Source organism: Colletotrichum acutatum, assembly GCF_030867785.1.
Source record: "Colletotrichum acutatum strain CBS 112980 chromosome Unknown BDZ83scaffold_34, whole genome shotgun sequence".
Lineage (NCBI taxonomy): Eukaryota > Fungi > Ascomycota > Sordariomycetes > Glomerellales > Glomerellaceae > Colletotrichum > Colletotrichum acutatum.
The window spans coordinates 288,629-316,416 of NW_026849028.1; the positions used below are offsets into that span (position 1 = coordinate 288,629).

A 27,788-nucleotide genomic window follows, 5' to 3' on the forward strand; every position below is an offset into this window, starting at 1 on the left:
GACCCTTGAACTAAGATGATGTGTTTCCTCGGCTGCCGTTGCCTGTCTTGGCGGGAGGGATGGCTGGAGAGTTGGGAAGAAAGAAGCCGTCCTTTCCTCTTCTTCGCTAGCAGTCTGAAGCCATGAAGCCATCTCAAGTTTGGCCAAGGCAGCACTAACACACGCGGCGTACGGATTCTCTGTGGTCTGTAGAGGGCAGACGTTCTCCTCTCCACTAAAAAGGTACCTCGGGCTGCGAGACAAAGACGGAAGACGTCGCACCACAATGACTACACACCACCGGCACCCCATCGGTCGCCTTTGAAGCGACAGATCTCCCGCATCTCTCTTCCACAGTCCCGGGGACCATCCCAGTCGAAAAAGGAGATTCAGCCTTGCCGGAGATAACAACAAGGGCTGATAAGGCTGCGGCCTACGGAGTACCTACGGGCTTACGGATATCTGGAGAATGCAACCCACTGTGGAATAATGGACCTACGAGAATCATCGGAATGGAGATATACGAGTACCATTTTATGCATAAGCCGTCCCGGAGCAACAACGCCGGCCGGGCAAAACACCACGCAATTCGCAACTCTTGGTAATTTGAAGCTGACAGTTTCTGGCAATTCCATCTCAGCGAGAGCATAGCGTCTAGCATCTTTGAGGTGTCTAACATGGAAGCAAGATAATGTGTTGCGTGTTGGTCAGGACGGGATTATGCGGATGCTCACAATGGCATCACAGCTCCATCGACTGCTTGGCCCATCTTGAATACTGCATACAGCACATTGAGTCAGCACGATTTGGCCGCAAGCAGGTGACCATCACTCAGTGGCCTGAGGAAAACACACTCAGGCAACCACAGCACAGCTCTCCGGTTCAGCGAACCAAACCACACGAAGCCGAGAAATGCCGGCACGTCCATGTTAACGAGATACCTCGCTCACGCCGGGTATGACGTATCACATCCTCGTACCCCCATAGTCGGGTGAAGAAGGACAGGCCGGAGTAAGCAAAAGCTCCTTCCCCCGACCAAGAAGTGACTAGGTACTCCGTAGTTTGACAGGATCAGATCATCCCCTCCTCGTCCAATAAGCTCCCAAGCAGCATAGCAGCGTAGCCCCCCTTCCCCGAGCAGGAGCTATTCCAGGCATTACCAGCACCCAGATCCCCACAATCCAACCTATCACAAAACCCGTCCAACTTGCACCATCGTCATCGGCCAACTTGCTTCACTACAAAAACATAAACACCTCCAATTGGAATCCCAAATCCCTCGAACACCCTCTAGATACTTCTTTCAAAATGATGCGCATCGCTGCTACCAAGGCCGCGGCCCGTCCCCTCACTCTCGCCTCGAGAGCTTGCTTCAGCACCACTGCTCGCACCATGAGCGAGGGCGACACTGGAGCTCCCTCCAAGTTCGGAGGCGGGTAAGTCTTCGCTCCTCTCTCTCTCGCGCGGCCCCTTTCCACACAGAACGCAGTCCTCTGCTAGCACATTGACAATAACGACATCATGGAAAGCCAGGCTGCAATTGACAGCAAGCCTGCGATGATTTCAAGAAGCTGACAATTGCCCAACACAGTGACGCCTTCCAGAAGCGCGAAAAGGCCAACGAGGACTACGCCATCCGCCAGCGCGAGAAGGAGAAGCTTCTCGAGCTCAAGAAGAAGCTCAGCGAGCAGCAGGCCCACCTCCAGCAGCTGTCTGACCACATGTGAGTCCACCATCATCCTTTCCAGCCTTTCCATCTGTTTCCCCCCTTCCGATCCTGCCCCATCCGCGTGCAATGACGTCGACTTTGTACCCAGAGTTTTGCTAACAATCGCACCCACAACAGCGACGAGATCACCAAGAACCAGGGTGGCGAGCACAACTAAATTCAAAATCAAAAAGATGTAATTTCCGCCCCGCTTCAGTGAGGAGGTCTTTTCAAAGCGATAATACCAAATGGAGAGAAGAATTGGCTTAGGGGAAGCCGGACAAATGTACCAAATCTGGAAATGGAAAGCAGAGACTGATGATAGTACGCGTAAACGCGAAGCGAATGTCTGAAATTCGAAGCTTTTTCAATCTCATGTAAAACCAATTCAAAAACAAACACCTGGTATTCACCCTCAAGTCTATGCTACTGTACAACGTACTCTTTGTGTTGCTCAATGCTACACCACCTTTGCGGTGCCGAATGCATCCAACTCAATTGTTGCGAAGCGATCCATTGCTATTCAAGGTAGCCTACCTCAAATTGAGCGATTAATGACAAACCCCGAGATTCTGAGTTGTCTTTCATTGTTGCATTTCCTAGCCCCTTGTCTCTCGTAACCTGTGCTGCCTAGCAAAAAAAAAAAAAACTCTACAAGAACCCTTTGCCGTGTATCCTGATCCTCATCAACGCCGGCCCATGTAAGATCGGTAAAAGCTCTCCGCAGCGTCGTTCTCTGGCGCTCCGTATTGGCTGCCAAGGTTGTTGTTCGCCTTCTGCGCGGATGAGACCTTGGCCTGCAGAGATGCGGCGTTGGAGTCGATCCACTGGAGCTGGCCGAGATGGCCATTGAGAACGCGGACAATCTGGCTCAACTGTAGATGGGAAGGTTAGCTTTGCAGGCACAGCATGGGTAGAATCAGTATCACTTACGGGATCCTCAGGTTTGGTGCCCTTGCTAAGAGTACCAGAAATGTCGTTGATCTCCTTAACCATCTTCGACAGGTCTCTGCTCTTCTCGTCGAGGTTCTGCGTAAGCTTCTCGGCAAGCTTGTATGTCCGCTCGCGCTCCTGGTCGGGTCCGGCAAGGGTCTCGCCCTGTCCCATCTGGCGGGAGAACATCTCCTTGACGTCGGCCTCGTAGCGGTTCAGCCAGTCCTCAAGTTCATCCTGTTGGCTCTCGACGGCTTGGAGCTGGCGCTCAATCTCGTGGCTCGCCTTCTCGGCCTCGAAGGTGTTGAGGTAGAGCTTCTGAATCTTCTCACCGTTGTCAACCAGGCCCAGATCCCAGTCGGCGACCTGGTTGGCGTAGTGCTTGAAGTCCTTCTGGTACTTGGACAAGTCAGAGGCCCACCGTGTAATGATGTCGTCCATGGACTTGTTCTTCAGGCGAGGAAGCTGGGATGTGGGGCCAGTGGTAGAGGCAGCGAGGGTATTTGAGTTGCCAGTTGTGGCAGATGTGGTGGCAGGCGTGGTGCCGTTCTGAGCTGATGTTCCAGCTGCCGGGGTAGCTGCTGGCTTGGCTCCGAACAGACCACCAGCTGATGCCGTTGTGCTGGTAGCGGCAGCTGATGTGGTTGTAGCGGCGGTGGTCGCAGTCGCCGCAGGGGTGGAAGCTGGCTGAGAGGTACCAGCAGCAGGAGTGGCTCCAAAGAGTCCTCCGCTCGCAGGCTTGCTCGCAGGTGTAGCTGCAGCTGCACCACCAAATAGTGACGAAGGTGCCGCCGCGGTGGTGGGAGTGGAGGCTGATGGTGCAGCAGGCTTCGCGCCACCAAAGAGACCTCCTGCACTTGCGCCAGCCTGTGTCGTAGCAGCTGCTGGCGTCGAAGATGTGTTGCCGCCAAACAGACCACCGGCAGGGGCCGCAGCTGGTGTCGACGTTGTAGGAGTGGCAGGCTTTGCGCCGCCAAAGAGTCCACCGCCGGCAGCAGGGGCAGCGGCAGGAGTGGAAGCCGGCTGTGCTGAGGTAGTGGTGGCCGCGCCTTGGCCGAAGAGACCACCGGAGCTAGGAGCGGCAGCAGCAGCTGGTTTCGAGCCTCCAAATAGACCACCGGCGGCAGCGGGTTGCTGTGGTGTTTGACCGCCGAAAAGACCACCGGCACTTGCTGGCTGCGCTGTAGATGCGGCCTTGGACTGAGCCGCACCACCAAAGAGGCCACCGCTGGCAGCAGGTTGGGTCGTGGAAGCAGCTGTAGCCGGTGCGGCGCCGGCCGCAGCACCGAAAGGAGACGGCGCAGCAGATCCAGACGCCGCTGCAGCTCCAAACAGGCCCCCGGTAGCTGGCTTCTTGTCAGCAGGCGGAGCTCCGGCTGGTGTGGTAGACCCTCCTAGAGAGAACATAGGCTTTGCGGGAGTGGCCTGGGTTGCTGGAGCACCGGCGGGGGTGCTTGAGGCGGCCTTGTTGCCGAACAGGCCTCCAGCTGCGGCAGGAGCGGGTGTGGTTGACGAGCCCGCTGCGGCGTTCTGGCCGAACAATCCTCCAGTGGGAGCAGGACTGGCAGTGTTTCCGCCGCCGAAGAGACCTCCAGCGGGCTTCGCCGGCGCACCTCCTCCGAAAAGGCCTCCTGACGGTGCGGCCGGTGTGCCAGTCGAGGCAGCGGCACCGCCACCAAAGAGCCCTCCAGTGGGTGTGGATGTGCTAGGCGTAGAAGCACCGGCTCCTCCAAACATGCCGCCAGATGCGGGAGTCGAAGAAGCACCGGCAGCGGGCTTGGCGCCAAAGAGACCTCCTCCAGCCGAACCAGGTGTTCCTGCAGCGGCGGCCGGCGTGCCACCGCCAAAGAGTCCGCCTGCTGGCTTCTGTGCAGTGTTCTGTCCGAAGAGACCTCCACCCGAAGCTGGTGTGCTGGCGGTCGATCCAGCTGCCGCTCCTCCAGATCCCAGGTTGCCGAAGGAAAAGCTGGGAGTGCCGCTGGAGGCAGCAGCGCCGCCGAAGAGACCTCCAGATGCGGGCGCGGAGGTTGCCGGGGTCGAGCCGCTGTTCGACGTCGGCGTAGCCGTGTTACCGAAGCTGAAGGACATTGTGTGGAAGGTTTGTGAATCGATCGGGGTCTGTCGAGATGAAGCCTGACGGAACCTCGCAAGCTCTATGCGAGCTAGTGACAACAAGCTGATGTCTGGACAATCGAATGTCGTTCGGTTCAGTGTCGTCGCATTGAGGTGCGAATCGACCCCCTAAAGCTCTGATGGTCGTCGATGAAGCAATCGGATCTGGCTCGCAGACATGCGCTGACTCGTTGCGACGTGTGGTTGCTACCGGTTGTTGGGGGAAGCTGCAACTGGTGTTGATGGTTGACAGCTTTTTTTTTGTGATGCTCCAGCCTTTCAGGCCTTGCCTCCACGCGACTGGCGCGCTGCACCTGCCCAAAGACCCAGGACCAGGGACAGGTTGCCTATCAAGTACTAGCGTGGAAATAACCGGGGTATGTCCCACGTGATGCTTGGCGGGCGAGTCTAGAAGCTGCAAGAGGTGCTTGAGCCTTGATAGGCACCGTCTGCGAGCCTGCTTTTCTTATGCCAGCCAGCCCAAGAGCCTGAAGAGTCGCTTCCATGCTTTCTGCTCGTCTTTGTGCTACCAAGCCCTTGCCTCAGCTTGATTACTTCAAAAGTTGCGGTTGCCCTCAAATCATCGACTTGGGGATATCGTTCTTGCTAGTTGCTACCTGCCTATACCTATTCGGCCCACACAATTACGTATCCGCTAATCGACAGGCTCCCCCTCCACTTCCCACTCCTATTCTCTCCCACCATCGATAACTCCCTAAGCTGCCTCAGCTTGTTGTAACCTCAAGAAACATTACTCTATTATTCCTACAGCTCTCAATTGGGCTCCTAACGGAATCATGTCAGACGAAGAGGCTCTTTCACCGCCGAGACGGTCTGGAACTAGCGACCCTGGCGCACACGATCTGGGTCAGCAACCCCCACCCCTTGTCAATGTCTCCCTTGATGATCGTGCAGCCGTTTTTGTCTAACAATCTGCAGCCAACGCCTCCGACTCAGAAGACCACTTCTCCGATGCTCAATCCGCTCCCCTCAGCCCCGGAACGTCTCCGATTCCCAAAACTCGTGTGGAGAAAGTCGACGATGAACCGTCGTACGGCGAGGTCCCCGGAACGGAAGCGTACCGCTTGAGGGAGGGCGATGCTGAGCCGGACGAGATTGCTATCCAGGAGAAGAACAGCAGCGAGGCGTCGTCGACGGCAGACAGTGCGCCCAAGTCGCCAGTCATTCCCAAGACTGTCGTCGAGGAGGCCCCGGGTGATTCAGGGCCGCACTCAGAGGAGTTCTTGGAGAAGCGCAAGGCAGATGCCCCAGCCGACTTGATTGTCAAGCCAGACGGCGAGACTGAGGAGGGTGGCAGTTCCGGTACGATGTAGAGATCCCTGAAATTCAAAGAGCATTTTGTCGTTGACCTGGCGTCATTCTTCGTAGATCTTCCCCCTGTATCACCTGCGCTGTCAACACCAAGCTCGCCTCGTATGAAGCGACAACCCTCCAAAACGGCACTCTCCTCTGGTCCGTCTAGCGCTAGCCTTGCGCCGCCTCCTGATGCAGCCGATAACGATGACGAGGAAGAAGAGGACGCTGAAGGTGGTGACGAAGATGATGATGACTTTGGTGATGATTTCGACGACTTTGAAGAGGGCGCCGAAGCCGACGGCAACTTTGACGATTTTGAAGATGGATTCCAAGAACCCGAGTTCCAAGCTCCCGCTCCAGCTCCCGCGCCTAGCTTACCACAAGTCCCAGCACTACCTTTCGTAAGCAAATCGTTATCAAAATTTCGTATGACCTTCCTAATACCGTAATCCAGGATATTCCAGACTTTGACGGCTTAGACGGCGAAGACGTTCTACAAGCTGTCGACCCATACCTCAACACCCTCTTTCCCCCAGAGAGCCTAGACGTCAGCTCCCCGCCACCGTTGACGAAAGAAAACCCTATCTTCATCACACCGCGCAGTGCGTCGCTGTGGTCGCAGCTGGTGGCACCTCCGCCGCTAGCTCCCCCAGATTGGATCCGCTCGCGAATCCGCCGTCTCTTCCTTGTCTCTCTAGGCGTGCCGGTCGATCTGGACGAGATCCTCCCAGCCTCCAAGCAAAAGAAGCTCGTGCTGCCTTCATTACAAGTCCCCTCTGGCTCACCGCGGACATCATCAGATTCTCGGTCCGTATCACGGGTGCGGGCCGAGGCAAACGCGTCGTCGACGTCTGTCGACTCAAAAGGTAAACCGACGACGTCATCCAAAAAGAAGGGACCGCCACCAGTGCCGGACCTGGACCTCGTATCGGCCAAGCAGCTCTGCACTACGACGGACGAGGCCCTGAACGGCATGACGGACGAGGAGCTCAAGGCGCACGTGGATAGGCTAAAGGCAATGGAGGGAACGGCCAAGGAGGTATTGGAGTACTGGACCAAGAAGACGGACGAAAAGATAGGCGACAGAGAGGCCTTTGAAGGCGTGATAGAAAACCTGGTCAAGCATGCACGCAAAGTCAGGAAATAGAAAACTAATAGAAAAGTTAAAAGGGGCTCATTCATCGTCCAGGCCTATCTATCAGCATACACCGTCTAGCATTTTCCTTGTACGTTGTGTTTTTCTTTCCCTCGCGAATTCTCCGCCATCAAATGGGACCTTGAATCTTTGGACCTTCAAATTTCGCGAATTTCTAGTCTCTCTCTTCTGGTCATTTTGAATTTACGCGGTAAGTTGGTAACCTCATTCATGTGCATTCATTACCCGCCTGGTACTCAAAAACTTTGCCGGATCCGCGCGCCTCCACCCCTACGACTCCTTCCCATTCGGCTCTCTACCAGACTGACTGACTGATTGTTTTTTAGACTCCTGTGATGCTGAAGAATGGGCTTTTGAGACTTTGTGTTTTTTGATTTGATTTGAAGCAGTTGTCGATTTAAGACGAGCTGGGCTCAAGAGTGACACCACTGTAGGAACGTTAGCTTTCTTTTGCAACTTGATTATATGAATAGTGGAGGCATGAACTTACGCAGCGATGGTGGCCCAACCAATCAAACGCCAATGCTTCTCGATACGACGGGACAGAGCGACCTTCTCGCCAATGTTTGTGCAGGCAGGGGAGGTGAGGACGAGCTTGGCGGCATCGTTCTTGATGGCAGCAACCTTGGCACCGGTGGACGTCGAACCAATGTTGACCATGATGACCTCGTTCTTGGTGAGCTTAGCGACCTTGGCCTGCTTTCCGTCGGCGGTGCGGACACCGAGAAGACGGCGCAGGAGGTAGAAGTTGACCTCGATCTCGCTGTAGATCTCAGGCAGGCGTCCCTTGAGACCCAGGACGAAACCAACGAGACGATCGGCTCTGCAGAGGGTGGGGTCGATGCGGGTACCGACACCGATGAGACCACCGGGGACGGCGTACTTGAGGTCGTTGAACTCGGAGTTGAGAGAGACAATTCTGCTGAAGATGGGAGTGCACTTGAGGGCACCCTTGTCGTCTCTTGTGACGATACCAGGACGGATCTCAATCTCGTCGCCGAGCTTCAGGACACCGTGCAGAATGGAACCACCAGCGACACCTCCCTTGAGGTCGTCAATCTCGGCACCGGGCTTGTTGACGTCGAAGGATCGAATGACGATCATGTGGGGGTCCTGGGTGAAGTCACGAGGGGGCACGGGGATGGTGTTGACGATGGCCTCGTTGACGGCGTCGATGTTGAACTTGAGCTGGGCAGAGATGGGGATGACGGGAGACTTTCCGGCAACAGTACCTCTGATGAACTTCAGGATGGACTGGTAGTGTTGCTGGGCGGCCTCCTCACGCATAAGATCGACCTTGTTCTGGAGGATAATGATCTTGTCCAGCTTCATAATCTCAATTGCAGCCAAGTGCTCAGAGGTCTGGGGCTGGGGGCAGGTTTCGTTGCCGGCAATGAGCAGCAGGGCGGCGTCCATGACGGCGGCACCTGACAACATGGTGCTCATGAGAATGTCGTGACCGGGGCAGTCGACGAAGCTAAGTGAAGATATAGTATTAGCCACGAGTCCTTGCATTTCACGATTCCGGGGTAAGCTCTCTCTCTCAAAGCTTCAGCTACTTACGAAACGTGGCGCAATAATCTGTAGGTACCGCTGCAGCCCTCGCGCTCGCAAGGGGGGTCAACCTCCTTCTCACTCTTGTAACTCCTGAAGCATCCCGGCCGAGGGCACTCCTGGTTGTCGCACTGGTAGATCTTTGCGTTGGCGTAACCAAGCTTGATGGTAATGTTACGGATCAGCTCGTTCTTGAAACGAACGGTCTGGACGCCAGAGATGGCCTTGACGACGGTAGACTTTCCGTGGGCGACATGGCCGATGGTGCCGATGTTGATTGTTGCTTGGCGAGCGATAATCTCGGGGGTGAGGGGGCTGAGGGTCTTGACGTCGAGGTCTTTGGGATCGGTTTGCGGGGGCAGAGCAGGGCGCTGAACTGTGGTGTCGGCGGTGACGGGGTTGGAGGACTTCTTGAGGGCGGGCTTGAGAGTCTTCTCCTCGTTGAGCTCGGTCTGCTCCTCGATGGACTCGCCAGAGTCGGACTCCGACTCGATGTCGTCGTACTTGTTATCGCCGTTGGCAGACATTGTCGCGACGGGGTGTGGGTGGATGGCGGGGTAAATTCGTCTAGGTTGGCTTGTGACGGGTCGGGGGACGTCGGACTTTTTTCTCGAGGTTAGATCGCCTGATGCGTGAATAGGTGATTAGGTGTAGGTATTCGACGGTACCGGAGAGGGAGGATGGGGCCTCTTGTTCGTGGGTTTCGTGACGTCGAAGTTGATCCGCGAAATTTGCTTCCGATGAGTAACAACCTGGAATTTACCTCGCTGAGGGTCGATTCGAATTCTGTGGTCAAAGTCGGCGCTAACCCCTTTGGGACTGATAAGCTGATAAGTGCCCCGCTTGGCCTTTGCCCGCCTAACCCTGCTGCCCTCTGCTCTTTACCTGAAGGTAAGTATTCATACCTTTCCTGCCTAGGGAAAGAGCAAAGTTGGGGATAGCATCATGCAAATGAGTCATACCTCAAAACTTACATGTGCGAAATGTCGTATTGGCCCTTTGCGAAAGCTCGCACGCTGGAAAGCTCAGAGGATCTTGTAGAAGTACCCTAGGTATTCTCAACCATAGGGAAGGAGGGCATGAGGTTCGTGATCACAACCACAAGACTCATGCTTGCAAAGTCAATTGACAGCCGCCGCACTCATTGTCTCAATCGTGAAATGAGCTTAATATGCTCTAGCAGCATCAAGAGTTGACGTCAATGTTAGGTTAGTGTGGCGCTGCGAGAGATTCCGTGACCCAGGATCTCGACGATTATCTCAAAATAGCAATGTTATGACAACTTGCACCTTGAATATTGCAATGGTGGGATTGTCGAATATACGCAAATGTGGAATTCCTTCTCTAACAGACCACTAATAGCCATGACTGACTGTGGACAGGGCACTATGGCCACGGGAAACTAGGTATTAAGCCAGTACCTTATCGATCGATATGTTTGCTCTGAAAGACAACCATCCATATCGTGCCCCTTCAAGTAACCCCAAATCATCGAGCCGGGGTGCCGGGCTTCCTGACTCCTCGAGAAGTCCCATGTTCGGTCATACTCACAGTACCGACACCCATCCCGCATTCCACTATCCGGGACTCGAGCTCCGCCGTACAAGACCGAGGTTGCCGTAGCCGCAAAAGAGCGAAGTGCCCGGCAGTCCGTCACACCTACCAAGTCACGGCTCGTAGAACCTAAGTTGGGTAAAAATAGGCTGGGCAGACACCACCTCAAAGTATTATATGTAAATCAAGGTAACCCACCTCATAGTCACTGATGATCTTATTGGCCACATCTCCTAAAAATAGGTTTAGGAATGCGGGCTAAACTTGACTGCATTCTGTAGTCTTACTCTATCACACTCTGTGATGGAGGGTTAAAAAGATGGCAGCACGGATAACAAAGTCAACCCTCCCGTCTTGGTTCGCTTGGTTATTAGACGAGCAGCGGCAAGGGAAAGCGACGGCACACGGACCATGCCTCACTCAATTTCCCCTACTACTCTGTAATTATTTGTGTTGGCTGTAGCTCCCTCGCACCATCCACCTGCTCAACAAGGACGATCGCTGACGGGGCTGACGGCTCTCTCAAATTGGAAACTCTTCAGAATGAACTCACCAAGAAGAAAGCATCTTCACCCATTTTTGCCTCTGCTTTGCCGCCACACATGATATTACACGGCAGTCCTTCCATCAATTACACGTCTAGGCTCAGCGAGCTCCCGATCCTGCTTGTGTCCCAGTTCTTCAGTCAAGCTTACGGATCTACGAATTCCTTCTGCGATCCTCGGTTACTCAAGCGAAAGATGGCCAACGTGAGATTTTGGGCCTGGTAACAGCGGACGAGGGGGCGAAGTTGCGAAGAACGCTGCTACTCCGTACACCTACCGGTACCTATATCACAAATGAGCAACTTACAGCACAGCCTGCATGCTTCATCACTCGGCATATGAACCACCCTCACCGAAGAATATGGGCGAGAGAGCAAATACATTTCCTCTGAGCCTGGAGGGAATAGGCAGTTGAATGACCCCACCTCGAACTTCATTAGCGCCCGCAGTCGTTAACCACGCCAGAAGGAAGTCAAAAATCAAGCTCATTGTCCGACTCCCTGTCAGTGCCAGGAACAAGAAGAAAAAAAGCAGGAACCAAGAGACTCGGGTGACTCAAGCACAAAAGAATGCACCAAAAAAAAAAGGCCGCGCCATGCCACCTCGCGATAGCTACTGTGTTTGCTCATTCACCCAATTCTCCATCCCCCCGACTTCTGCTTACCGCCCAGCCTGCATATGGCTGGAAGACCATCACGCACTTTCGACCGTTGATTGGTCGCAGGCCGTTGCGCCAACGTACAAGCATGCGGCATTCGGAGGCGGCTGCACCAGACGAGCCTATCAAAACTGCAGTTGTCCGACAGGGGGGATGCGGGCGGCAGCAAGGGTTCGAAGTTCAAGTGTCGATTTGGGAGAGGAGTTGGCGCCGGTGGTTGATCAAGGACCCGTGGACATGAGCAAGGGTGGCCGCAAGCCTCTCTCCTCTTTCTAAACTTCCGTCCAACCACATCTTTGTCCTCTCGTTGCTACTTCACCTGCCTCCTCTCAATTTGGACAGCCATGTCCAATCACCGGCCTTACGTGCATCGTCGAACCATGCGGATGCTACGACAAATGCCGCCAAGCTCCAGTGAGCCTTTGTCGAGGCGAGGAGGGCACGAGGGCCGGTAGAGAAGGGAGGAGGTAGGTATCTGGTCCTGTCTGTAAGCTGGATAGGCCGGCCGGTCATTCTGGGAGATGGACGAGTGTGCATGCTCCGAGTCCTTGTCTCTCTCACTTACTCTATCTATCTCCCTCTCTTCCCCTCTCTTGAAGATGCCTATTTGGGGGTTGCTTTCAATATTCTATATTCGTCTGAGTTGTTGAGAAATGCGCGCAACTCTTGGCTTTGACAAATCTCCTCCTAATAGTGCCTTCGTCTCCTCGAGCTTCCATCTTTCTGCCTCTGGGTAGGAAAACCGCCTCTAGTGTTCAGCCGTTTTACACACTCCCATCATATCCCAATATATCCAGTAACCGCCGGCTCATATAATAAGAAACTCACCAGTATCAAAGTCTCCGCTCGGATCAGTGATCCGCGAGCTAGGAACAGGCGACTTTTGAAGTACAGAGTGAGTGAGAGAGTCTCGAAGCACCTGCCACCGAGCCAACCAAAGCTCGGCGCCACCTTGTCCACTCTCGTGGGCGTCTATTTCCATCACGACCGAATCGCCGGCCTGGAACTTTGGCCTCTCACCTATCAGAGCCCTGCTCAACTTCGCGCCATCCTACCCTCCCACGCTACATGTAGGAATTCCCCCATTCCGCTTCGTCCCACTTACACCTTGCTGATCTGCCCGCCCCCATGCAGTCCAGTCCTGGTCCTGTAGTGCGTGAGAGGGCCTCTGCCTTAGGTCCCTCATCTGTTCGAGGTTGCCGGCGCCAATTCAAAACTACCTGCTCCCCCGAGTGACCGAATTGTTGGACCTCTATTTTCTCCCTTCCGACAGCTGGTCTCTGCGAAATCTGATTCCTATCGTGCTTCATTCTTGCTTTGATCACCGAAATCTGTTGCATGTCCCGAAGTCGGTCTTCCTGTTGACGACCCAAAGTCTAAGGGGTGCCTTTCCTATATACTAGACACGCTTCTCTTGCTACCACCTTTTTCGTCGTCCGGAACACAGTCACATAGCATAGCCATGGCTTCCCAAGGTATGTCTTTTGTCTAGGGTTGGTGGTTTATTTCAACACTGTATGCTCACATTTCGTGACAGAAGATAGAAGGCGGCCTGCTGCCCTCAACCTCGCCCCGGCCCGATCAGCATCCACAGACTCATCCTCCTCAGACTCATCACTCAAGCCCCCTCGCACTCCTCGCTTCGCAGAGGCAACATCAGTTCACTCTCCCGTCGATGGCGTCCGGTCACCGTTCGCAGACCCCGTCAGATCAGAAGTGCCTCAGTCCCGGCCTGGGGATATCGGGTTCGGTTACATCAACAACAGCGGCGGCAACCGCGAGTCCGTCGCCGTTCCCATGACTCCCAGATCACCACTCAAGAGCGCCATGAGGGTGCCCGGAACACCAGCGAGGAAGATTGTCGAGAACCCGCTCAGCCCGACTTTCCGTGAGGAGGATATCTTGGAGAAGCGTGAAGCGGCGACCGACAAGGAGCAAGCACGCGACTTGGTATGTGTGCTCTTGGTCTAACTGAAGCCATGTAATACTAACTTTGACTGTGTAGAAAATCAAGACCCGCGTCCGTATGGCAAAGTTCGCCCTTCGTGGCGTCAGCTTCAGCTGCAGTTTGATCATCATCTCCATGCTTGCCGCCTCTTTCCAAATCTTCAACGCTACCAAACGTCTCCCTGCCCAGAGTGGTCTGCCATCATGGGCTGAAGGAACCGCCATCTGGCCCCAAGTCCTGGTTATCACTAGTAAGTCGAGGCTTCAGATCTTGAATCTTCGCCATTTTCTGACAACCTTCACAGTGTCTTCCATCTCCCTCGCTGTCTGCATCGGCGTCCTCCTTGCCTACTGCCGCGGCGGCCACCAACGTGCCGAAAAGGTAGCAACCTACTACACCCTCTTCGCCATCGGCTGGTTCATCCTCTCCATGGTCATGTGGGCCATCGCCGCCGGCCTCTTCCAGTCGAGCCGCAGCAACGGCGGCGGCAAGGACATGTGGGGCTGGTCGTGCAAGGAGAACAAGCGCGCCGAGGTCTTTGGCGAAAAGGTCGACTACGCCCTCATCTGCCGTCTCCAGAACTGGGCCCTCATCTGCATGGTCATCGAGATCGTCATCGACGTCATCTGCGTCCTGCTCTACAGCATCGTCTTTTACCGCTACTACACCAAGCGCCGCCTCCACAAGTCCATGGACATGCGCGACCGTGCCCGCTCCGACCTCTACCTCGCCCAGCTCCGCTCCCAGTCCGCCCCCAACACGCCCGGCCTCAAGTCCCCCGGCCTCTACTCCCAGTACGCCCTGTCCCCCCGCCACCCGGACAAGACTTTCGAGAGCCTGTCCCGCATCGAGGAGGCTGGCGCCTCCCCCTTCACCCCCGGCACCCGCTTCGTCGAGCCCGAGTCCAGCTTCGGCAAGCCCAAGCCCGCCTTCCAGCTCCAGGCGCCCCCGACAAAGGCGCGCGCGGCGACCAAGCCGGGACAGGAGGCGTACACACCCACCTCGCCCGAGGGTCCCGGTCCGGCGTTCCCCTTCCAGCAGCAGCAGCAGCAGCAGCAGCAGCCGTCATTCCACCAGGAGCAGCCTCAAGCTCAGCAACACGCCCCCATGGCCGCAGATGAGCCCGTCTACGACGCTGTGCCGATCCCCGGCGCCTACGCCGACGCGCCTGTCAAGAGCCCGCCCCCACACCAATACTCCTTTGGCCAAGCAAGATAAAGACGACAAAAAAGGACGAGCAAAAGGAGGGATGTTGGAAAGAAAGACACGGTGTGATGATCACGAAGACGAGTGAAAGAAATTCAGAGCCTGCGTGTGTGCGTTCCAAAAAGGAACAGCTTCTTTTTTATTCTTTTTTCTTTGTATTCAGCTGAGCTGGCTTTTTTGAACAACCACAAGACCCCCCGACCACCCCCTTACGCCTTTCTTCCTCTCTCTCTTTTGACAGGACTTTACTCTTATATACCATTCTGGGCGTTGGGAAAGGAGGGAAATATCAAAGAACAGGGTCAAAGACTTTGGACCTTTGTTGCAATTTTTGGGACAAGGGGGATATATTTATTTCGGTGGTTTATAGCAGTAATTTCAGACCCAAAACAAACTGTACAATTTGGAAACAGACTTGACTCTTTCCCTTGCCCTTCTATGTGACTGTTGTCTGTTCTTTCGTCAACGTTGCCCGAGTCATCGGTGTAAGTCGCGGCCGCCGGGCCCCATTTTACCTACCAGGTCTTCCGTGCCCTCGGAGACCCTCATCCACCCCATCCACCACAAACCCCACGATGAAATCCCACAAATCCAACCCAGTATCAACCGTCTCGTCGCCGTCCACTATCACCAATCTTGTAAAGCCTGCCCGGCTAGCTCAATCGGTAGAGCGTGAGACTCTTAATCTCAAGGTTGTGGGTTCGACCCGTAAGCGCCATTGCCTCTCTCAAAGATACTATATCTGAATAGCATCACTAATATGTACCAGCCACGTCGGGCTCAATTCCCGTCCGCGATTGACGCAACATCTTTTTTCCTTTTTTCCCCTTATTTTTGACCTTGAGCCTTGTCTTTGGGGCTGTTAACTTTTGATCCCCTTCAATTTTTTGCCCCGGTTTAGTCCTGGAGGCATCTAGACTTTTATGCAACTGATGTGTCAAGATGTAGTGATGGGAACCAGCGATGGTGGAAGAATGATAATGCCATGTAGGTACCATTGTGGTGAAAAATGTCGTGAGTATCACACTCCTCTTAGCTGAGAAAGCATCACCGGATGTTACTTATACACAAGCCTTCTACCATCGCTCGCACTCTCGCCCTGCCTTAGCCTGTGAAGACAGACGGGGAGGCTATTGGGACATTTCCATTCAACTCTTGGACTTGAAGAAACAAGAAGAAACCTCAAGGTCTGAGCTACATTGTTGGAAAACACTAAGACTATAGTAAAACCAAAAGACTTGTGAAATCACGACATGTTACGTGTATTGCTGCCAGCTCTAATGTATCCAGCCCGAGCTTTCTCTCTCAAAGCCAAGTATGAAAGGTTTCATTCACATCATGGTCTCATGAATGTCGTGAAGGTGGAAAAAATGCTGGTATCCGTATGGTGCTTCCCTGATGTGCCCCCTCCCAACATCTCTATCCAACTTCATGCCTCGTTCGCAAGTACGCGAAAAGGAAACCGAACTTCCTTCAAATGCAATAGTCCCGGTTGCTGGCCTTTCCCATCCTCAAGGGGGGAAAAGAAAAGGAAAGCTGCCAAAATCACCCAATGAATTCCGTGCACAGCAAAGGCTCCCATGGCTGCCCCGTAACCCATACCTTTTCCATAAGCACTCTCGCCTTGTGAACCTATTTAAAACAAGAGTCAGCTCAACACTCACCACTCATGACACCTTTCCCCCCAGCAAGTTTTAGCCACCGGAGTAATCAAACGTACCTGCGTCATCCCATTCCTCTCCACGCTCCGAAACCTCTCCAAAATCTTGCTCCTCTGCGGCCCCTCCAGCGCATGACACCCAGCCGTAAACATGGGAAACAAGAACCCCGTCTCCGCCGACCCGCCAGATACAATACCCTCTAAGCACGCCACGATCCTGCCTACCGGCCCCTGGACGTCCTCGTGGCTAGGCGGCTTACCTAAGACGCGCCTATGCAGGTGCACAAGCCCAGCCCAGTGGAACGCCTCGTTCAAGAAGACCATCTCCTCCATATTACCCTGTCCCTCGACCTCGATGCCTTTGTACTGAGTTATGCTCTGGCTCTGAGTGGTAATGGTAGTGATGTGTCTGCACGGGCGTGACGGCTGCGCCATGCTGTATAAAAGCTCCTGTTCCAACAGCTGAGCCCGCTCGATACAAGCTGCGTTCGGACACCAGACAAGTTGCGGCGAGGAACCGCTCATCGCGAACCGCTGCTCGTCGCAGCGGCGCGCCAGCTCCGCGATCTGGGCCAGTATCTGGACACAGCGCGTGCTGAACCCCATGACGCAGTCAATCTCATCCTGGCTGTCTCCGGGATTGTGGACCGTATACTCGAGCAGCCAGAACCTCGAGGAATCCGCGTCGGGCACACCGCCACCGCTCAAGCTCCCCAGGACATCCAAGTACGCGAACCAGCTCCACAGGAAGGCACACGCGCCGTCCTCCCGCAGACCGTTCTCGGTGGTCCTGCGCAGGTCCGCCAGCCGCCTCCACATGAGCGTCCGAGCCAGATTCAGGTGCCGCTGCCAGGGAATGTCGTACCCGAACGCGGTGGGCGAGATGATCTCCAGCGAGGCGAGCATGATGGCGGTGGCGAGGCTCGTGTTTGAAATAATTTTGTCCCTGTCGTTGAGGGCTTGCCGGAGGGCGGGGAAGATATCCTGCACCCAGATCGCTATCCTCATCTGCGGTTCCTTCTTTCCGAGAAGTCTTGATCTATGAGCGGCTGTGACCAGGTCGTCAGATCGGGACAATAGAGCACGCGTGGGAAATAATTACCCGAGTAGGCCAGGAGTAAGCTGAGTAGGTGGTCGTTACCGACGGCCATTTGCGGCAAAATCGTGCGAAAAGGGTTGGACTTGGGGTCGTCGTACGGTACGAGAACTATTTCTGAGTCAGTAGGCTTGATGATGGGAACTATGAAAACTCTTACCCCTGGCCGTATGATTCAAAAAGTGATGCTGTCGTTTGGACGTTATTCCATGACTGTAGGTGATAAGACGACGGGACTACGTACGAAGTACTGTTTGTCAAAGTCATCAGTGTCCTGTAAACATCTACTTGGAGATACAAGGTCTGACTTACAAGGACATTCATTGGATTTTCTCGAAGCCTTCCATCAGTCAGCCTCGAACTGGTCAAAGATAGGAGAGACTCACTTGGCAGGAATGGGCTCGATGTTTCGAGGTATCCATATCGGAATAGGCTGGCCATAGTACCAGACCCCTGGCATCGTGCCATTAATGGTCTCGGATTGTTGGGAATTGGATCCACCGCACATAGCTTGGAGGAAGCGCCCAGAATATCTAGTAGAAGATACTGTTGGAAATATGGATCCTGCGTCATCATTCTGGGCAATATCAGCGTCTGGAATGCCAAGATCGAAGCCGTAAAATGTAGCCTCTTCTGATACCTCCTGTTTGAATCCAGAGTTGAACCAAGGCGGACCATATGGTTGGGCCATTCCCTTATTTACACCATACACAAGGCGGGGAGAACTCGAGAGCAGATAGTTCACAGACAGTCGACTATCTTCTGGAGACGCCGGCGAAGGCAGGCTCAAGATGGACGATCTCGTCTCATCGTCAGACTTGATCACTAACGAGACGGGCGTTAAGGGAGAACCGATCGGCGTTGAAATGGCACCCGAGCGGAGGAAAGACGTGGGAGGGCTTTTCCCGATTAGACAAATTGGCGAAGACACAGGGTCGAGCTGGCTCAATAGATCCGGTTTACATGTCTCAGCGAGAGATTTAGACCTCTTGTATAATCTCTGTGAAGCGTTTGCAGTCGCAGGAACAATTCGACGGTGACTTGATGTCGAGGAGTGGCCTCGTGCATTGTTTGGTGCACTGCGCGGCGGAGCAAATGGAGCGCCATTCTGGTGCTGGATCGATCGGGAGGACGTATTCTGAGATTGACTCAAGTAGTCATCATGAGTTTCTAGCTGTTCAAGCTTTCTCTTCGCTGTCTCAACGCTGACGGGATCAGTGAGGATGGGTTTCGTTAAAGGCTTCGGATCTGAAACCTGAGTCGGGTTGCTACTGGTAAACGTATGATTGAACGGCGGTTGTTCAGCGTGGAGGGAATCTTTAGATGGCTGGGCGGCCCCGGTCAGTGTTCCCAGAGAAAGAGATCTCTTCGTTCGACGGCCCTCCCAATTTAGTCGTACACTATAATCGCAAGGCTCCCCAGTGCGTTGGCAACTGTGTATGTATGTTAGCCGTCCACCGATTGCAGTTTCTCACGCAGGCAGTGCCCCAAAGCCAACACCACTTATATACAGATAAAACGAACTTGATACACGTTGGGTGTTCCTCACCACATTTCACTTTCCGGGCTTTGCACGGCCTATGGGCGGACATGTTAGTCAGTTGTAGACGATATTTAGACTGAAAGCAAGCCATATACATCAACGCTACAGAGCATTGTGAACTTACCAACAGCCATTTCGGCTTCGACGTTTCGGCTCCGGCGCCCCTGGCTTCTTCGGACGTGGCATACTGGACCAGAGACCTCGATCCTGGCAATGAGAAAGGGACGAGCCGAACCGAAAGGGGCGGGGTCGAGGCAGGTTGATTGGCTAGTTCATGCCACGCGAACATGCAGCGCAGGTAGGGAATCCGGAGGCCTGCGTCTATGGAATTTCCATCTGCGAGATCGTTGAGCGCACTGTCTTCACTATCAACGCTGAAGGTAAGTTATAGACTACGTTTGAGACCGCTTGCGACAAGGCCGGGTCGCCCACTTCGTAGAACGGATGTGCGTACCGTTGAACATGAGGTACGCCCAAACATCGTCTATAAGTACGAGGTGTCACTGGCGGGCAAGATCGGGCCCGAATTGGGTTGCGGTATGGCAGCGCCGATTGCGGGATCGTAAGCGGCCCAATGTTGGCCTTTTGCGTCCACGTGAACAACATACAGCCTCACTTAAGTGAGTGGTCTTGAGCTGATATGCAGCTGCATCGTGAGGCCCGTCTGTATCAGTAGCGAGGCTTGCGGGGATGCTGCATCCTCGAATTGCTTTTTCCACTCCATTTCACTTTGCCCTTCTGTGGGGGTGTGTCGAGCAGTTTGGTCTCATGTCTTTCATTACTTGGCGTCTTTCGACGAAACGGGCTATACGATGTCGATGTTGAGGATCTTGATGTCCTCCTCTGGCTTCTCCTTATACGTCCGCGCGTTCTCGATCTTATGGACAACGTCGAACCCTTGGGTTGCTCGCCCGAAAATAGTGTGCTTCCCGTCCAGCCAAGGCTGTTTGTGACTGTTAGGACTGCATTATATCTAAGTCACCGAGTTGGGTTGTACTCACCGTCTTTTCCGTTGTGATAAAGAATTGACTGCCATTGGTGTTTGGGCCTGCATTAGCCATGCTGACTGTGTATGGCTTGTCGTGCTTCAGACTGCTGAATTCATCTGCAAATTCCTTTCCCCATATACTCTCGCCACCCGTGCCGTCGCCGAGTGGATCTCCACCTTGGATCATGAACTTGCGAATCACACGGTGGAAGATCGTGTTGTTGTAGTAACCACTCTTTGAGTGGGTGACAAAGTTCTCAACAGCCTTGGGTGCCGCATCGGGGAAGAGACGAATGTGAATGTCGCCGTAGTTGGTGTGGATTACTGCGGCGGTTCCGGTCTCTGCTTTCTTGGCCTCTTCCGCCTTCTTCTGGCCAAGCATCGTAGGCTTCTCGTTTTGGACGTCTCGCACCGACTTTGAGATTTCTTCGTCATTGGTAAACATATAAAATCGCTGCTTGTTGACTCCTGTCGTTATCAAGATGGGGTCTCTGGACTCGGACTCCTGGAGCAGGGGATTGGCAGAAGCACCCATCTCAACTGTAGTAATGCCCTTCTTCTGCGGTTGACCTTGGTATATCGCCAGGTTGACGGCTCTGAAGTTCTCTTCTTTACCGTACACCTTGACGATCTGGTTGGTATAGGTATTCAGCACTTTGACGCCGGATATTGAGCCGTAAAGAATGAAGTTGCCAGACTCGTCAAAAATGACGTTTGCCTTGTCTCTGTACGCTGCCGAGTCAATTTCTCGCTCGACCGCGAATCTGCGGCCAAACTCCACAGTTTCCAGCTTTTGCAGTGCCAACCCAGCATGCTGCATATCCTCAATCACTTGGAGAGATTCGTCATATGTTCGATACAGCTTTCCAGACGCAAAGTCAAAGATTCGAATTTTCCGGTCTGGTTGGGAGAAAGCCGCAAATTGCTTGCCTGTCGGCGAAATCGTGATTGACGTCGGTACTGATTTTGCCTTCTTGAAATCAAACAGATTTGTTGAAGCCTTGAACTCGAATACGTTGTCCGGTTTCTCGTAGTCGCCGCTCGGTCGCCAGTACTCCAGCATGCCCTTCTCGTCCGCAGACAGCACGCAGTCGTAGGCACTGTTGAAAGCCATAATTGAGACCGGACTTCTGTGTAGGGACTTGATCGTGTGAATCGGGTCTTGCCTCTCTCCCCTGCCATCGAAAATATGGATATTAGAGTTGGTTTGCTCGGACACCGCAAGGAGAGGTAGCGAAGCCCCTCGGTTGTGAACCCAGCAAAGACATCTCGGTACAAAGGTCAGCTTCAGCATCGCCAGAAGATCGAACGTAATGACATCAAAGATTTTGACAGTCTTGTCTGCCCCGGCGGTTGCAAAGCTTCTCCCGTCTTGGCTAACGGAGACGGATCTGATCTCGTCCGCATGTGCCTTGAACTCCTTGACGAATTCTATCCCCTCAGCCACCTTTTTCCAGAACTTGACGACACCGTCTACAGACGAGGTAATAATGAAGTCCGTCAGAGGCGTCACCGTCACGAAAGACAGCTGCTCCTTGTGCATCAGAGACTTGGAGTACCGGGTCGACTTGGGCAGCGCAGCAATATAGAGCTTTTCGTATGGGAGCACGCGACGCTTCTTCTTCTTTGGTGCTTCTGAGGGGAGCTGGGGACCCATATCGTCATCGGAGGAGCTGTCTGGCCACGCCGTTAGTCCAAGCTTCGTCGGAGAGTAGTGCTAGAACAGAGTCCCAGGTCGCATCTTCTATGCTTACCGTCATCTTGGGCAACAAGGTCCGCATGACTTCGTTTATTGGTTTTGGCGTCGTCGTCAGCCATTTTGTCGATGCCGGGGGTCAAAGGCACAGCGACGGCGAGTGTGGTGACCGTGAGTGCAAGTGCTCGTCGCGTGGTAAGGCTGAGATGGAAATCTAGGAAGCTTGTGGTGGTTTGCAGGAAGCTATGTCAATTGATCCAATCAGATGAGGGTGCCGGGGAAGTGGCAGCCAACGTAAAGCAGCCTTGCTGCTGGCACTGGACCCACTGTGAGCTTCTTCTTAGTTTGGCTTTAGCGGCCGGCAACACATGCCGCGGGCTGCGATGGGGCATCCAGGATTCCAGGTTAGGTAGCGGGCCTGCGCGGATCTTTTGGTGACACTGGAGGTGCGATCAGGTACGGGGCACCGCGCCGCCGGGATCCATCAGTGACCTCATGACGAAGCCTTCCGAAGGCACCGGACAGTTGCGACTTGCCGCGGTCCGTCAGCCTGACGATGCATTAGTTGGAACCCTGATTAGTCGGCAACGACTTTTTTTTTTTACCCAAAGGAAGACAAATAAATAAGAAGTCACTCTTGTCGCAAATCTCACCTTCATAAAGTTTCCGTCTCAAGGCATCAACGACATACGACGACCCAACCCCTCGGACTTCTCTCCCTGCCTTCCGCGCCGTTCCTCAACAATTCCTTTCCTTTGGGCCCGTCTCGTTGCGGAAGTGTCATCTCATCCCTTCTTTTACATCAAACTACCTTACACCAGAACCACAACTGTGGGACAGGCAGCATCATTGTCAACATTGAGATAAACTAAGATGGCCAAACATCAGTTACAGCGGCTGCAGTCGCCGTCCCGAACAGCGTCTCTGTTGCTGCACGTTACCGGCATCGTTTCGTTCATCGCTTCCTTCAACTTCCTCAATGGACTCACTCACGACATCTCCATGGGTTTCGGAGGAAACTACCAGCACCTCACCAACATCGGACTGATTCTGTCGTTTGTGACATTTGTGATAGGGCTGCTGGCCGACATCACCCTCAGCCCTTCATTATTTGCTGTAAAGAACGCCCTGTCAACCACGGCAGCACCGCTTGAGGTGCTCATCAGCATCTTGTACTGGGGAATCCGCTCCATCGACAAGCGATTGCTGATTCCCGAGGGATTCGAGCTTCACTGGCTACCGGACGTTGGATTCCACTTGGTCCCTGCTGTGGTCCTGTCTCTGGACCTTATTCTGTTCAGCCCGCCATGGACGATTCGCGCGTACTCGGCCATGGCCATTAGTATGATCTTTGCTTTCCTATACTGGGGCTGGGTTGAGCTGTGCTTCAGCAGAAACGGATGGTATATAAAAGGGTGCCCTCTTCGACCGATTGCATAGCCCGCTAACCAGATGCAGGTACCCTTACCCTATTTTCGATGTCCTCAACACCGTACAGCGCGTAGGGTTGTTCACTTTCTCAGCCGCGCTGATGACCGCGAGTACCAGTCTCTTGAAGTGGGTGTATGGCCGATTTAACGGCTATGGGAAGATGGAGAAGGAGGCTTACAAGCCTCTGAAAAAGACGATCTAGACTTTGATGGAAGGTGGTGTGTTGTAGATTGGTGCTGAGGGTTCGTGGGGTTCTAAGCGACATCGGTGATGTTCGACACAGGTTTTGAAGTACTTAGAGTAATAGATTGAATGTGGTTAGATGACATGTCAAACTAGGGCGCTTCGGGAATAAAACCAAGGTACCTTACCATGTGCTCTAAATATCCGTCCCCGATAGGTTGGAGGGAAAGAAGTTATAGGTAGATATCCCACCTCAGGGCACGTCAAAGTCGACGTAGCACTGACTGCAGTCTGCAATGGTAATGCCCGTTCTTCGGTGCTGTCGCGGGCATTTTCCAGGCGGTGAGACCCATCTTGTGGCGCCATTGAGGCCGGCTGGACAGGTCCACAGGGGGCAACCCTCACGTCACGGCCATAATTCAGCGAGAAAGATGCGGCAAGGATACCCCTCACTGTTGGCCCATTGGTTCACTGGTGGCAAGTTGACTTGCGCTTGCATGAGGCGGGCGGCCCTGACTTGAGGTTACGCAGTAGGTTGGTGGTGGTGGTGGTGGTCAAGGTGGTGTTCAACTTTTTTCTGGGTCCGTCTTCGGCGGGGTACTGCTGGCCGGGGTGGCACTGGGCAGGGGGACGAATGAGTCTTCGCCCATTTGTGCTCAGGTCTGATGTAAGGTATTCTAGTCTTCGAAGCTGCCCTCCTTTGGACACAGCAACCTACAAATCCAGAAGGAAAAAAAAGTCTATTTCTCTCTTCCAATTGCACTTTCTTCACTTATCAACGATCTTGGTGCTCATTTCGGTCGACTCGTTCAGCATTCACTAAGCATTCAGCGTCCAATTGCATCTAGCTTTTGAAGTTCCTCGCTGCCACCATGTCTGTAAGTCAGCTCTCGCGACCCCACGGCCACCACGCGCAAGTACAACATCCGTGACTCACCACTCTATTGCAGAGCTTCTTCATCGAGAACAAAAATGTCGGCAACAAGGCCGACAGCGAAGATTGGAGAAGTACAGACTGCATTGATGCTGTCTCAGTCATCACGTCAAGCTAATTGATGTCTTAGTTCGCGGCTACAACCCGCTGACGTCGCCCGATCTGCTCCAGCATGAGATTGCCCAAACTCCCAAGTCGAAGCAAACCGTGATCGAGGGCCGTGACGAGTCCGTCGCTATTGTCAATGGCACCGACAAAAAGGAGAGACTACTGGTCATTATTGGCCCTTGCTCCATCCACGACCCTAAAGCTGCTCTCGAGTACTGCGATATGTTGCTGCAAGAGAAGGAGAAGCACAAGGACGAGCTCCTCATCGTGATGCGCTCCTACCTCGAGAAGCCCCGCACAACAGTCGGATGGAAGGGACTGATCAACGACCCGGATATCGACAACAGCTTCAAGATCAACAAGGGTTTGCGCCTGTCGAGACAGCTCTTCGTCGACCTCACCGACAAGGGCATGCCCATTGCCAGCGAGATGCTCGATACCATTTCACCCCAGTTCCTTGCCGATCTGCTATCCGTCGGCGCTGTTGGCGCAAGAACCACCGAGAGTCAGCTGCACCGAGAGCTTGCGAGCGGTCTCAGTTTCCCCGTTGGATTCAAGAACGGCACTGACGGCTCGCTCGGCGTCTCCATTGATGCCATTGGCGCCGTCAGACACCCTCACCACTTCCTTTCCGTTACCAAGCCCGGTGTCGTGGCCGTCGTCGGCACCCTGGGCAACGAGGACTGCTTCACCATTCTCAGAGGTGGTACTCGCGGCACCAACTACGATGCCAAGAGCATTGCTGAGGCAAAGGCTGCCCTGGATAAGGCCGGTCTTCCCCAAAGACTCATGGTCGACTGCTCCCACGGCAACTCCTTGAAGAACCACAAGAACCAGCCCAAGGTCGCTGCCGACCTCGCTGGCCAGATTGCCGGCGGCGAGACTGGCATCATGGGTGTCATGATTGAGAGCAACATCAACGAGGGTAAGTACCTGTCTCGATCATTGTATGTAGTTGCAGATGCTAATTTCTTGATAGGCAACCAAAAGGTGCCGAAGGAGGGCAAGGAGGGCCTGAAGTACGGAGTCAGCATCACAGACGCATGCATTCACTGGGATGATACCATCTCTGTGCTCGACCAACTGGCCAACGCAGTGAAGCAGCGCCGCGAGATCATCAGCAAGAACGGTGCTTGAGTAGCTAGTTTCGGACATGATGATTTTTTTTTGCAACGGTAGGGGGTTCCATGGGATATACACCAGCTACAAGGCGTGGCTGTCGACTTGGCGAGGGGGGAAAAGTGTGCATATACCGATAGCTGCCTGCCGTGGATTGCGGGAGCTACATCCGGTTCGGCAAGGTTAAAAAGTTTTGTAGTTTTGTCGAATAAAATCCACCTGATACCCAACTCTCTTGCTACCTTGTCAACATCATTCCGGCGTTTCTTATGATGAACTGCCGAGGACTTCAGTATTCATTACATTTACTAACAATGTTGCTCGAATTTTGTCGCGCCTTCAGATCAAGGTAGGGATTTTTGTTTGAAATAACTATTTCATCGTCCAATGTCGTGTTGTGATGCATGTGGCAGATCACTGCAGTTGCATCCAAGTCAGGCCAATCATGGGGGCGACATTTCTCAGTCCGAGGGTTGGCAGACGCCAGCTGTTGGGTTCACTTGGGTGAGACGGGCGATCGGAAATACGTGTGGTCAATTGAGTGCAACCGGGCAACTACGGGTAAGAGGAAGGAAGCGAAAAGTCGCCGGAACGGAAGATGTCATTGACCGTGCCCATCAGCCAATCAGAGATGTCCCATACCTAAGGCACTCGAAAACTGCCTCAAGCGATTTTCTCCTGCCTCGACTGCTGTACCATAGAACCGATCTCCGCCACGAGACGACCTCCCACCAATTGCCCCATCAATCTGTTCGCGGCTGTCTCTGTAGCTGCGGATACGGCTCGCCCATCATGTTGGCAAGGTCTTGCTTGCGCTCGGCGCGCACTTTCACAAATGGCGCTGTCACGATTTCAAAGGTACGCAGATGAGCTGATCACGAGTCGAAATTCCCGAGGCAATCCGACCGACCGCCAACGAACACGCCCGAGCCTGGCCTCAATGGACATCGACGGACATCAATGGACATCAGGGACTCTGGGGCAAATTCGCTGACGATGATTGATACAGCGTGCCGCCTCTACTTCCAGCAGCGCTGGTGCCGAAGCTTCCTCTAGATTGAACCTCGCCGCCGTCACGTCGACGTCTCTCGCCTTGGGCTCCATGGCCTGGTACTACCACCTTTACGGACCTTCCGCCAACGCTGCCGCACCGGCTGAGGAGGGGTGAGTTTTTTGCCTATTCGTATGCGGTCACTGAGGGACAATTGCTCGAATGCCGCCGAATCCCTTGGGTTGAGGCATAATCGACAGTGAAACCGGGGCCGACCGACAGCAAACGATCATTGAGCTAAATTATCATCTTCAGTCTTCACCCTACCAACTACCCTTGGGTTCACGAGCAATGGTTCAAGACTTTTGACCACCAGGCGTAAGCAGAACACCACATTGATTTTCTTTGCCCATCTGGGATGTATGACGCTTACATTGAATTGCAGTCTTCGCCGTGGTTTCCAGGTCTACCGCGAGGTCTGCGCCTCTTGCCACTCTCTCAGCCGTGTCCCCTACCGAACTCTCGTCGGTACCGTCTTGACCGTCGACGAGGCCAAGGCCATGGCCGAGGAGAACGAGTACCCCGGTGAGCCCAACGAGCAGGGTGACATCGAGATGCGCCCCGGCAAGCTCTCCGACTACATGCCCGACCCCTACAAGAACGAGGAGGCTGCCCGTTTCGCCAACAACGGTGCCCTTCCCCCCGACCTGAGCTTGATCGTCAAGGCCCGCCACGGTGGCTGCAACTACATCTTCAGCTTGTTGACCGGTTACCCCGAGGAGCCCCCCGCGGGCGCCGTCGTCGCTCCCGGCATGAACTTCAACCCCTACTTCCCCGGTACCGGTATCGCCATGGCCCGTGTCCTTTACGAGGACCTCGTCGAGTACGAGGACGGCACTCCTGCTTCCACCTCGCAGATGGCCAAGGACGTTGTCGAGTTCCTCAACTGGGCCGCTGAGCCCGAGATGGACGACCGCAAGCGCATGGGTATGAAGGTTCTCGTTGTTTCGGCCTCCCTTTGGGCCCTCAGCGTCTGGGTCAAGAAGTACAAGTGGGCCTGGCTCAAGTCGAGAAAGCTCGCGTACGACCCTCCCAAGGACACCAAGGTTCGCCACTAAATTAGCATGGCAACATTTCGGTTGTCTCTGTGTATGTTATACTAGGCTCTCTAAAACAGCTCCTTTGTTAGTGGAGGCGGCAGAGACGAGATTCATCGTTGGGAGCAATATGGGGAGCGATAGAGTGTAAATCAGATGGTCCTTTTTCAATACCTGACTCCTTGATAATGACAAGACAAGATTAGAATTTTATGTGCCAAACATATGCCCACGTTTCAGTGATGGTCCACACCACAACGTACTACCACAAC

The 27,788-nt window shown here is 54.0% G+C and overlaps 13 protein-coding genes and 1 non-coding gene across 14 annotated transcripts; 8 read left to right on the forward strand and 6 right to left on the reverse strand.

Moving 5' to 3' along the window:
- Positions 1–1,287: 1,287 nt before the first annotated feature.
- Positions 1,288–1,865, forward strand: BDZ83DRAFT_751080 (mitochondrial ATPase inhibitor, IATP-domain-containing protein; the record flags this gene model as incomplete). Its single annotated transcript, XM_060514005.1, has 3 exons — positions 1,288–1,415; positions 1,571–1,702; positions 1,826–1,865. 3 exons carry the CDS (start codon positions 1,288–1,290, stop codon positions 1,863–1,865), a joined length of 300 nt encoding a protein of 99 aa, XP_060366307.1.
- Positions 1,866–2,373: 508 nt separating this feature from the next.
- BDZ83DRAFT_575013 (Nsp1-like C-terminal region-domain-containing protein) lies at positions 2,374–3,061 on the reverse strand (the record flags this gene model as incomplete). The annotated part of the gene is made up of 2 exons (XM_060504765.1): positions 2,374–2,562; positions 2,621–3,061. 2 exons carry the CDS (start codon positions 3,059–3,061, stop codon positions 2,374–2,376), a joined length of 630 nt encoding a protein of 209 aa, XP_060366308.1.
- Positions 3,062–5,529: 2,468 nt separating this feature from the next.
- Positions 5,530–7,196, forward strand: BDZ83DRAFT_574998 (uncharacterized protein; the record flags this gene model as incomplete). The annotated part of the gene is made up of 4 exons (XM_060504763.1): positions 5,530–5,599; positions 5,672–6,055; positions 6,122–6,450; positions 6,504–7,196. The coding sequence occupies 4 exons, from the start codon at positions 5,530–5,532 to the stop codon at positions 7,194–7,196; spliced, it is 1,476 nt and encodes a 491-aa protein (XP_060366309.1).
- A 14-nt stretch (positions 7,197–7,210) lies between these two features.
- On the reverse strand, positions 7,211–9,495 carry BDZ83DRAFT_616931 (eukaryotic translation initiation factor 2 subunit gamma). Its single transcript, XM_060508001.1, has 4 exons — positions 9,428–9,495; positions 8,769–9,361; positions 7,696–8,682; positions 7,211–7,633 (listed from the first exon to the last, which is right to left on the reverse strand). The coding sequence occupies exons 2-4, from the start codon at positions 9,284–9,286 to the stop codon at positions 7,603–7,605; spliced, it is 1,536 nt and encodes a 511-aa protein (XP_060366310.1). The 5' UTR covers positions 9,287–9,361; positions 9,428–9,495; the 3' UTR covers positions 7,211–7,602.
- Positions 9,496–11,042: 1,547 nt separating this feature from the next.
- On the reverse strand, positions 11,043–12,029 carry BDZ83DRAFT_650655 (uncharacterized protein; the record flags this gene model as incomplete). Its single annotated transcript, XM_060510390.1, has 3 exons — positions 11,043–11,141; positions 11,523–11,638; positions 11,882–12,029. 3 exons carry the CDS (start codon positions 12,027–12,029, stop codon positions 11,043–11,045), a joined length of 363 nt encoding a protein of 120 aa, XP_060366311.1.
- A 487-nt stretch (positions 12,030–12,516) lies between these two features.
- Positions 12,517–14,827, forward strand: BDZ83DRAFT_268888 (uncharacterized protein). Its single transcript, XM_060502039.1, has 3 exons — positions 12,517–12,991; positions 13,054–13,466; positions 13,522–14,827. The coding sequence occupies exons 1-3, from the start codon at positions 12,979–12,981 to the stop codon at positions 14,680–14,682; spliced, it is 1,587 nt and encodes a 528-aa protein (XP_060366312.1). The 5' UTR covers positions 12,517–12,978; the 3' UTR covers positions 14,683–14,827.
- Positions 14,828–15,321: 494 nt separating this feature from the next.
- BDZ83DRAFT_t123 lies at positions 15,322–15,388 on the forward strand. The gene has a single exon. It is a non-coding gene; the product is annotated as a tRNA-Lys (tRNA).
- A 60-nt stretch (positions 15,389–15,448) lies between these two features.
- On the forward strand, positions 15,449–16,411 carry BDZ83DRAFT_616945 (uncharacterized protein). The gene has a single exon (XM_060508002.1). It carries the CDS (start codon positions 15,924–15,926, stop codon positions 16,224–16,226), a length of 303 nt encoding a protein of 100 aa, XP_060366313.1. The 5' UTR covers positions 15,449–15,923; the 3' UTR covers positions 16,227–16,411.
- BDZ83DRAFT_775041 (fungal-specific transcription factor domain-containing protein) lies at positions 15,797–17,481 on the reverse strand (the record flags this gene model as incomplete). The annotated part of the gene is made up of 3 exons (XM_060515432.1): positions 15,797–16,302; positions 16,391–17,379; positions 17,406–17,481. 3 exons carry the CDS (start codon positions 17,479–17,481, stop codon positions 16,216–16,218), a joined length of 1,152 nt encoding a protein of 383 aa, XP_060366314.1. The 3' UTR covers positions 15,797–16,215.
- Positions 17,461–19,612, reverse strand: BDZ83DRAFT_269036 (uncharacterized protein). The gene is made up of 5 exons (XM_060502041.1): positions 19,366–19,612; positions 19,094–19,305; positions 18,976–19,004; positions 17,813–18,859; positions 17,461–17,766 (listed from the first exon to the last, which is right to left on the reverse strand). Exons 1-5 carry the CDS (start codon positions 19,448–19,450, stop codon positions 17,583–17,585), a joined length of 1,557 nt encoding a protein of 518 aa, XP_060366315.1. The 5' UTR covers positions 19,451–19,612; the 3' UTR covers positions 17,461–17,582.
- BDZ83DRAFT_269035 (cyclophilin type peptidyl-prolyl cis-trans isomerase/CLD) lies at positions 19,613–22,110 on the reverse strand. Its single transcript, XM_060502040.1, has 3 exons — positions 21,712–22,110; positions 19,971–21,630; positions 19,613–19,912 (listed from the first exon to the last, which is right to left on the reverse strand). The coding sequence occupies exons 2-3, from the start codon at positions 21,612–21,614 to the stop codon at positions 19,775–19,777; spliced, it is 1,782 nt and encodes a 593-aa protein (XP_060366316.1). The 5' UTR covers positions 21,615–21,630; positions 21,712–22,110; the 3' UTR covers positions 19,613–19,774.
- Positions 22,111–22,526: 416 nt separating this feature from the next.
- BDZ83DRAFT_751088 (uncharacterized protein) lies at positions 22,527–23,286 on the forward strand (the record flags this gene model as incomplete). The annotated part of the gene is made up of 2 exons (XM_060514006.1): positions 22,527–23,056; positions 23,112–23,286. 2 exons carry the CDS (start codon positions 22,527–22,529, stop codon positions 23,284–23,286), a joined length of 705 nt encoding a protein of 234 aa, XP_060366317.1.
- An 853-nt stretch (positions 23,287–24,139) lies between these two features.
- BDZ83DRAFT_751089 (3-deoxy-7-phosphoheptulonate synthase) lies at positions 24,140–25,446 on the forward strand (the record flags this gene model as incomplete). The annotated part of the gene is made up of 4 exons (XM_060514007.1): positions 24,140–24,145; positions 24,218–24,275; positions 24,332–25,234; positions 25,289–25,446. 4 exons carry the CDS (start codon positions 24,140–24,142, stop codon positions 25,444–25,446), a joined length of 1,125 nt encoding a protein of 374 aa, XP_060366318.1.
- Positions 25,447–26,220: 774 nt separating this feature from the next.
- Positions 26,221–27,537, forward strand: BDZ83DRAFT_751090 (cytochrome c1; the record flags this gene model as incomplete). Its single annotated transcript, XM_060514008.1, has 4 exons — positions 26,221–26,286; positions 26,438–26,592; positions 26,735–26,797; positions 26,865–27,537. The coding sequence occupies 4 exons, from the start codon at positions 26,221–26,223 to the stop codon at positions 27,535–27,537; spliced, it is 957 nt and encodes a 318-aa protein (XP_060366319.1).
- Between the last annotated feature and the right edge of the window lie 251 nt (positions 27,538–27,788).